Source organism: Osmerus mordax, unplaced genomic scaffold, assembly GCF_038355195.1.
Source record: "Osmerus mordax isolate fOsmMor3 unplaced genomic scaffold, fOsmMor3.pri Scaffold_205, whole genome shotgun sequence".
NCBI lineage: Eukaryota > Metazoa > Chordata > Actinopteri > Osmeriformes > Osmeridae > Osmerus > Osmerus mordax.
This window is the reverse complement of record NW_027120517.1, coordinates 14,269-24,043: the sequence shown is the minus strand read 5'-3', so window position 1 is coordinate 24,043 and position 9,775 is coordinate 14,269. Positions and strand designations below refer to the sequence as shown.

The 9,775-nt window shown below is 52.3% G+C and overlaps 1 protein-coding gene across 1 annotated transcript; it reads left to right on the top strand.

Annotated features, from left to right (window-relative positions):
* Positions 1 to 175: 175 nt before the first annotated feature.
* Positions 176 to 9,139, top strand: LOC136939511 (amine oxidase [flavin-containing]-like; the record flags this gene model as incomplete). The annotated part of the gene is given in 5 exon segments (XM_067232135.1): positions 176 to 276; positions 2,313 to 2,471; positions 4,064 to 4,150; positions 5,262 to 5,362; positions 8,432 to 9,139. Coding segments are annotated over 5 exon segments (761 nt in total), but the record flags the coding sequence as incomplete, so codon positions are not given.
* Between the last annotated feature and the right edge of the window lie 636 nt (positions 9,140 to 9,775).

Genomic DNA, 9,775 nt, shown 5'->3' with positions numbered 1-9,775 from the left:
TTTTATTTCAGTTTTCTTTATATCTCTTCCCATTGTTCATTTTTTGCTTCGCTGTGGCTTTGTTATTAGAAAACATCAAATCACAATGATTTCATGGTCCACTCATGTCTTATTGCTTGGGCTGTGGGGGTGGTTGCTTTGCCTCTGAAACAACTGTGTGTGGTTCGTTCTGCAGCTAAGATCAACTACCAGCCGCCCCTGCCCAGCCAGAGGGAACACCTCACCCAGAACATGGCCCCTGGACACCTGATTAAGTTTATCATCACCTATGGGACAGTGAGTAATGCTGCAATACTGTATGTTTACAGTATACACAATGAGCATTGTATGTACACAGACACACTATCTCTCTCTCTCTCTTTCTCTCTGTCTCTCTCTGTCCCTCTTTCTCTCTCTCTCTTTGTCTCTCTCTCTCTATCTCTGTTTCTCTCTCTCTGTCTCTCTGTCTCCCTCTTTCTCTCTCTCTCTTTGTCTCTCACTCTCTCTCTCCCTCTTTCTCTCTCTCTCTCTCTCTCTGTCTCTCTCTCTGTGTTTCTCTCTCTCTCCCTCTCTTCTCTCTCTCTCTTTGTCTCTCTCTCTCTCCTTCATGGACTGGAAGATTGTAAATCTCCTCAAACGGTCTGGTTTATCGTCCTCTGTCCTCAATGTCACTGGATTTGTGGCGGGTCTCTTTCCCCGGGCGGCCCAGATGGAAATGTGATTTTATAGATCCGACTCCATTGTCTTACCCAGAACAGTTTCCCGCCAGTTCCCACACTTCCTTTTAGAGCTCAAATGTTTCCCCTTTAATGAGAGCACTCGCATTGATACGACAGCAAGCCCTCTGAGCACCTGTCGGTGGGATTGATTGAACGACATTGCCCCCGTCACCAGTATCCTCTCAATGAAGCAACAGCCTGACCAGCGACGACACCCACCAGGATCTGTCGTTTATTTTTTATTTTTTTTAAATCTTGGCATTCTCTAATTGGTCTGGCTATGTAGGGGAGCCATTTCTCTCCATTACAGTCACTTTAGATTACATGGAGCCCTACAGCTGGGAGACCACATATTCATGAGGCGGATGGTTATTTAATGAGGCGTTTGCGGTAGCGTTATACGTTTTTTTTTTGCAAAGGAGCGGACGGTACAAGGAAGCCGCTGCCAGGATGAGTTAGCGAGTACGGACAATATCTTTTCTCGTACTTCCTGTACAGTACGCCAGGGACGTCGATTATAAGGACACTGTTCTGATGCTTGTGTTTGGTATCGACCCGCACATTAACAGGGTTAGTGTTTACACTCTTACGCATAGAACAGTGAGATGACTGCACTTACAGCATCAATATTGGATTTTCGGTACTTCGTGGCGCATGCAGTGTGCGAGCTCCCTGGATCAGGTGCACCTGGAGGGTGTGTGCTGGAGGATCCACCCCAGTGAACCTCCTCCTGGGCTCAGATGATGTGAGGAGGGCTCAGATGATGTGAGGAGGGCTCAGGTGATGTGAGGAGGGCTCAGGTGATGTGAGGAGGGCTCAGGTGATGTGAGGAGGGTACAGGTGATGTGAGGAGGGCTCAGGTGATGTGAGGAGGGCTCAGGTGATGTGAGGAGGGCTCAGGTGATGTGAGGAGGGCTCAGGTGATGTGAGGAGGGCTCAGGTGAGGTGAGGAGGGCTCAGGTGAGGTGAGGAGGGCTCAGGTGAGGTGAGGAGGGCTCAGATGATGTGAGGAGGGCTCAGATGAGGTGAGGAGGGCTCAGATGATGTGAGGAGGGCTCAGGTGAGGTGAGGAGGGCTCAGGTGAGGTGAGGAGGGCTCAGGTGATGTGAGGAGGGCTCAGGTGAGGAGGGCTCAGATGAGGTGAGGAGGGCTCAGGTGATGTGAGGAGGGCTCAGGTGATGTGAGGAGGGCTCAGATGATGTGAGGAGGGCTCAGGTGATGTGAGGAGGGCTCAGGTGAGGTGAGGAGGGCTCAGGTGAGGTGAGGAGGGCTCAGATGAGGTGAGGAGGGCTCAGATGAGGTGAGGAGGGCTCAGGTGAGGTGAGGAGGGCTCAGGTGAGGTGAGGAGGGCTCAGATGATGTGAGGAGGGCTCAGGTGAGGTGAGGAGGGCTCAGATGATGTGAGGAGGGCTCAGGTGAGGTAAGGAGGGCTCAGATGAGGTGAGGAGGGCTCAGATGAGGTGAGGAGGGCTCAGATGAGGTGAGGAGGGCCGCACCTCGAGTGCAGCGGGGAGGAAGAGCTCCCTTGGGGCTTCTGCACCGGGGTGCGTTTGTGCGAGGCTTTGCTGATTCAGCTGTCAGACTCTGTTTCTATCTGTGTGTGTGTGTGTGTAGGCTTTCTGGCGGAAGAAGGGCTTCTCCGGGGAGATTGTGGCCCAGCCCTCGGAGGCCAGTCCTCTCTGTGTCACTTTCGACGCCACCACGCCCCGCGGCAGCCCTGCCCTGGTGGGGTTCATCGCAGGCTTGCAGGCCTACCACTGGAGCAACAGAGAGGTAGGAGGGAGGGAGATGTGTCTCTGATGAGCTGTTCTACTTGGGGGACATCGTCCTGGCTGTGGATCATCCCTTACTCTGCTTGTCTTCCTGGTGTTGACTGTCCTCATCAAACATCCTCTTCTTCTCTCCCTATGGACATCCTGAGATACCTGGCCACACACACACACACACACTCCAGCCAGCCCTCACACTAACACACGCCCTTCCCTCACACACACACACACACACACACACACTCCAGCCAGCCCTCACACTAACATATGTTCGTCCGTGTGACGGGTGAGAACGAGGTGAGGAATGAGTGTTGAGAAGACCATTCATTCCAGAGCAATAGCAAGTCTCTCTCTCTATTAGGTCACCAGAGGAAAAAGCTTTATCAGAAGCTTGTGACCCCTGATGAAAGCATTAAGGAAGAAAACATAAAAATGCTCATAAACTGAGATTTTTTTTTTTTACTTGAGTCTTTTCTATGACCCAGAATAAGGAGCAGAAGGGAGACAGAGAGCGAGGTCGTTCACACTTTCATGCAATGTACAGTTAAAGCATTTAAACCTTGCTTGTGTGTGCGTGTAGTTAAGCACAAAAGCTGCACAGCTTCACTCTTCCAGGTCATTTTAACTGTGAATCGAATTAAACGTACATGGTAGCTCGTCGTCGTCAATTATTCAAAAAGCAACCTCACTTTCTCTTCCTATGAAAGCAGAGTTGTCTGTGGCAGGAAGTGATGCATTGTGGGACGTCCATGACACTAAGTGTCATATCAAACATTCACTTAGCTTGAAAGTGCCAACAGAACGCAAGAAGATTAGGAAGAAAACATTAACGACGTGAGCGGAGCTAAACTATTCCACGCCTTGACAATCAAGGCATCTCCTTCCTGCCTCTCAGTTTCGATAGAGGACTTTGTCCTCCATAGACAGTGGGGCTGCCCGGCCTTGTACAGTCCTGTGACACGAACGCATGGGATTTTGATGAAATGTCCCAGAGCACTTAGCCCAAAGGGGGCATTTCATATTCCCTCGTCTGGGGTTTGAGCCTGGCTCAGCAGTGTCCATTCCTCCAACCCAATCTCCTCTCCAGCTCTGGGCTTACAGTAATTGCGTTGCCCCCGCCGACGGCTACACCTAGCTCTGAATTATTGCTCAGGGCTCACTAAGCGCTAAAAGGGTGAGGAGGGAAGTACATGCAGATGGAGGATCTGATAAAAACTAGCGAACATCTGTCATTCAGCTGCTATGGTAACCGGGAGAGAGTGACCCGACACGTGGACTCCTACCTCATCCCTCCTCTCCTCCTCCTCTCCTCCTCCTCTCCTCCTCCTCCTTTCCTCCTCTCCTCCTCCCCCCGCCGTCCATAATTTACAGCGAGCGCTCACTTAGCGAACGGGAAGACCAACGTCCTGGCCAGAGTGATTCCCATCGATCGGGCCGTTCGGACCACGCCGCAAGCCAGTTTCTCAGACACGCATCCATATTTTAGCAGCCCAGATGAGCCCCCCAGATGAGCCCCCCAGATGAGCCCCCCAGATGAAGATGAATGACGGCGATGTAAGGGCCGGGTGAATGCCGGAATGTTCCCTGTGTTCCCAGGCGGAGGAGAGGAGAGAGGCGGTGGTGTGCAGCCTGGTGAGGTACCTGGGTCCCGAGGCGTCCAGCTACATCCACTACCGGGAGAAAGTAAGACATCTGATTGGTCCATCTGCTTGTGTTACGCTGGTCTTGTGGTAAATGGTAAACCTGTACTTTATATAGTGATTTTTCTACCTTCACGGTACTTTTAAGAGAAATAATTGGGGGGGGGGGGGGGGGTTGGAGGGGGGTCAGTGTCATGCTCAAGGACACACGGAAAGAAGGTGCAGGGAATCGAACCTCCAACCTCGGGTTTATGGGTAGCTTCTCCAGAGCCGCACCCAATCTGTCACACGACTCACCGGTGAGCCCGCCAGCTCCTTAAACACCTCGCTGAACCACCTGCTCTCCAAACGCACTTCATCCAGACAGAAATAAACGCTTTTCTCTGCAGTTCCCTCCGTTCCGCCCATCATTGTGTCATGACAAGTTTGAGAAAACTGTGGTGCCGTAGGGAAGCAATAATCTGCATGTTAGGCTCTTGTGTACAGCGTCCTGGTATCATTTTCATCAGCCGGTGCCTCCATAATGACACCCATCAGAGCCTCTCTTACCTGTGATTGGGTGATGATTTCCCATGTGGATAAAATCACAATGTGTCGCTCAGCCGTGGCGCGTCAGTCTAACTCCATTACAAGCAGCCGTCGATCGTGCCCTGGAGGTCTCCAGTAGAGAGGCCAACACACACACATGTATATTACCAGCCCTGCTCCACTCCATGAAGGAGATTGACAAAGAAGCACATTGGTCTGACAGGCATAAGCTGGGGCAATATGTTAGCGTCCGGCTCCCCGGGTGGTCTGGGGGAGCGCTGAGGAGGAGCGGGTGGTGACGATCTGTTCTGCTCCACTCGGTTCCAGCCTCTGGAGGAACCGAGGGGGGGAGGAGGAATTAACAAGTGTGAACTTGGAGGGGCGAGGGAGGGGGGGGGGGGGGGGTGGAAGGAGGGAGGGAGAGGAGGGGGAGGTAAGAGGGACAGAGGGAGGGATGAGGGAGGGAGGGGATAGAGAGATTTACAACAGGAAGGTGGAGCTGACTGTGTTCTGGGTGGTGTTGTGTGCAGGAGACAGGCAGGTGGAGCTGACTGTGTTCTGGGTGCTGTTGTGTGCAGGAGACAGGAAGGTGGAGCTGACTGTGTTCTGGGTGCTGTTGTGTGCAGGACTGGGCCACGGAGGAGTTCAGTGGAGGCTGTCCTGTCAGTGTCATGACCCCCGGCCTGCTGTCCTACCACCACCCCAGCCTGCGAAGACCCTGCGGCAGGTAGGCTGCTCCCCGAGGCCCCATCACCTCCACACCACCTCCACCATCACCTCCACACCACCTCCACCATCACCTCCACACCACCTCCACCATCACCTCCACACCACCTCCACCATCACCCCCACCATCACCTCCACCATCACCTCCACCACCACCTCCACACCACCTCCACACCACCTCCACCATCACCTCCACACCACCTCCACCATCACCCCCACCATCACCTCCACCATCACCTCCACCACCACCTCCACACCACCTCCACCATCACCCCCACCATCACCTCCACCATCACCTCCACCACCACCTCCACACCACCTCCACACCACCTCCACCATCACCTCCACCATCACCCCCACCATCACCTCCACCATCACCTCCACACCACCTCCACCATCACCTCCACACCACCTCCACCATCACCTCCACCACCACCTCCACCATCACCCCCACCATAACCTCCACCATCACCTCCACACCACCTCCACCATCACCTCCACACCACCTCCACCATCACCTCCACACCACTTCCACCATCACCTCCACACCACCTCCACCATCACCTCCACCACCACCTCTTCTCCACCCCCTACTCTGCTCAAGCCTCTCCATCAGAGACACGCTGTCAACATGACCCTCCTCTACACAGGCCTCTCCATCACCCACCATCCTCCCCTATACCTCCCCTCTACACAGGCCTCTCCATCACCCACCATCCTCCCCTATACCTCCCCTCTACACAGGCCTCTCCATCACCCACCATCCTCCCCTATACCTCCCCTCTACACAGGCCTCTCCATCACCCACCATCCTCCCCTATACCTCCCCTCTACACAGGCCTCTCCATCACCCACCATCCTCCCCTATACCTCCCCTCTACACAGGCCTCTTCATCAGCCTCCCATCTTAACAACCCCCTCCACTTCCTCCGACTCAGGCCTCTCAATCACCCCCGCTACCACCCTCGCCTCCCCCCTCCCCATCAACCCCCCTCCCCCTCACCTCCCCCTCACAATCCCAACCTCTTCCCTGTATCCAGGCCCCTTCATCACCTCCAACCCCCCACTCACCTCCCCCTCTCACCCCCTCCCCCCATCCAGGCATCTTCACCTCCCACTCACTCACCCACCCTCCCCCCTTGCCTCCTCCTCACGACCCCCCACCCCCACAGTCCTGTCTCTCTCCCCCCCAACACTCCGCCGACACTCACCGCTAATAACACCACTCCTCGGAGCACTGCCTCCACGCCGGCTCTGCCTTCACGCCTGCTCTGCCTCCACGCCTGCTCTGCCTCCACGCCTGCTCTGCCTCCACGTCGGCTCTGCCTCCACGCCGGCTCTGCCTCCACGTCGGCTCTGCCTCCACGCCTGCTCTGCCTCCACGCCGGCTCTGCCTCCACGCCGGCTCTGCCTCCACGCCGGCTCTGCCTCCACGCCTGTTTGCCGCCGTGTCTCTTGTGTGTCTCCTCGCTCCGCTCCGCTGTGTGATTATCCCTCCCTCAGCCCCGTGCTTCCTGCCGTCGCCCCCAGCCCCCCCCCCCCCCCCGCTCCGGCCTGCCTGCACAGCCGTCCCTCCTCGTGCATTAGTCCGGAAATGGACAAGTGAACGAGAGGTCGAGGGGACGTCGGTCTCATGGGAGCACGGTCACCTAATCTATTTGTAATGGCCTGTTAGCAGAGGCACACAGCTAAACCAGACAGACAGGGAGGACAGAGGGGTGAGGGAGGGAGAGAGAGAGAGAGAGATGCATTTCCATAATGGCCTAATTCCATAGGGACCCAGGAGAGCTCATTACGTAACACAGTGAGGAAAGACAGTCCCCTCCTCGTTCTGTCTTTCATCTAGCAGATGGACTCTCAAGGACGCGACCTTGACATACATCCAGCACATGTAAGCAGCACAAGCCGACAGCAGGTACAGGAACAGAACACCACGTTTTATACAACACCAACACCATCACCCCCTACGCACGGCGCCCGACGCCACGGCCGGGCTCATTGGATCACATGGAATACGTCTAATTAAACGTCTTTTTTAATTCAGTCTAATTAATATAACAAGGCCCTTAGGGGTCAAGCCCCTTCTGAAATACAAGCGTGGTGTGGTGTGCTGTTTGTGGTGGAACGTTAGGTTCTGTGTGTTCTCCTTTCGTACAACCTCACTGTGGGATAGACAGCCAGGCGATCAAATCAAAATCAAATCCTTTTATTGTCACTCATACACAAACACACAACAGTGTGCAACAGTGGATGAAAGGTTGCTGCTGAAAAGACGAAGCAGTCTTAGCAAACCAGGAGGCTGGAGGTGTTGGACCTCACACCAGTCATGGCGGTTTGTGGCGGCTGGGTTTCCCAGCAACCACAGAGTCTTGGGACTTTCTGTGGAAGTGTCCTCTCCCTCCCATCCGTCTGACACACGGCAGGCAGGAAGAGCGGCTGGTGCAATGCACTCTGGGTAAAGGCACCTCAGGGTATACATGCTTAAGTAAGGCCAGGCATTCATAATGTATGAAAAATAAACACTGCATAGAAAACAGAGCGCTACCTACAAAAAAAAATACATAAAATAAAAATCACAATAAACATCTTTTATTTTTTATTTTTTTCGCGAGAACATCTCGGTGTAATCTCTTATTTACAGAGCTTTGAAGTTGAAAACGGTTTGATCGTCTCCGTGCACAGTTGTCTTTTAGATCTATGACCCTGTGTGTAGTAAGAGGACACGCCCCTAGGAAGTACAATGCTCTCTACAAGACCCCTTACACATCCCCCCCCCTACACTATACTACTGTTTTCACTCGCTATTCTCCTCCATACAGCTTTGAACCTTCCTTTACAGTATATATTAACTAGCGCTGAACCACACTGTGTTCCCTTTCTCTGATGTTGCTTTGACGGAGAGGATAATCACTGCTTGTTAGCTGCCAGCACGTTAATAGCTGGTGTCGGCTCTCGTATCTCAACCCCTTCTCCTTCAGACAGCTGTTATCACGTAGACGGTGATAGCCAGGGATAATGAGCCAGACATCTTGTCAGGTCCCTGTGCTGACTGTCAACTGCCCCCCTCCAGGATCCACTGGGCCGGTACGGAGACTGCTACCCAGTGGAATGGGTACATGAGTGGGGCGATTCAGGCGGGCCAGCGGGCAGCTCTGGAGGTCCTGGCGGAGCTCAGCCCCTCCTCCCTGACGGAGGAGGAGCTGGAGGCCGTCCACAAGGCCCTGGCCTCGCCCCGACACCTCCAACCTCCACCCTCCTCCACCTTTCTCCGCCGAGCTCTCCTCTTCACCACCACCGTCAGCCTGGCCGCTGCCCTCCTATTGGCTCGTCCGCAGCTCTGCCGGCGGTTGATTGGCTGGACGCGCTGCAGAGGGTGGGACTAAGAATGTAGCAGCCATGTTGGTCGAGCTCCTACATGTGCAATAACATACATTACAATATACGCTACCGTTCAAAAGTTTGGGGTCACTTACAAAAGTCCTTATTTTTAAAAGAAAAGCACAGTGTTTTTCAATGAAGATAACGTTAAATTAATCAGAAATACACTATACATTGTTAATGTGGTAAATGACTATTCTAGGTGGAAACGTCTGGTTTTTAATGAAATATCTACATAGGTGTATAGAGGCCCATTTCCAGCAACTATTACTGTATGTGTTCGAATGGTACATTGTGTTTGCTAATTGCCTTAGAAGACTAATGGATGATTAGAAGGATTAGAATTAGAATGCCAAAGGTCTGCAATGCTGTAATTGCTGCAAATGGAGCATTATTTGACGAAAGCAAAGTTTGAAAAACAAAATTTATATTTCAAATAAAAATAATTATTTCTAATAATAATAATTAACCTTGTAAATGTCTTGACTATATTTTCTATTCATTTTGAAAGTTATTTGATAAATAAAAGTGTTTTCATGGAAAACACAAAATTGTCTGGGTGACCCCAAACTTTTGAACGGTAGTGTATATATATACAATTTGAATGTTTGTTTGTTTTTAACGTTGCGTTATATAAAAAAAAAATTCTAACATTGTTGGGTTATATAATAAAAAAAGCTTTGTTTGTTAAATTTACCGTAAAACATTTATTTTAATTACAGTACTTGTTTACATGCAGTGCACTAGTCTTGTTATTATGCTTCATTATTAGGATGAATCTGACTCGCCAGATGTTTTGTTACACATTACATTTACATTTAGTCATTTAGCAGACGCTCTTATCCAGAGCGACTTTCAGTAAGTACAGGGACATTCCCCCGAGGCAAGTAGGGTGAAGGGCCTTGCCCAAGGACACAACGTCAGTTTGCATGACCGGGAATCGAACTGGCAACCTTCGGATTACTAGCCCGACTCCCTCACCGCTCAGCCAACTGACCCCCACACATCCATCTGGGGAGTCGTCCTTGGAAAACAG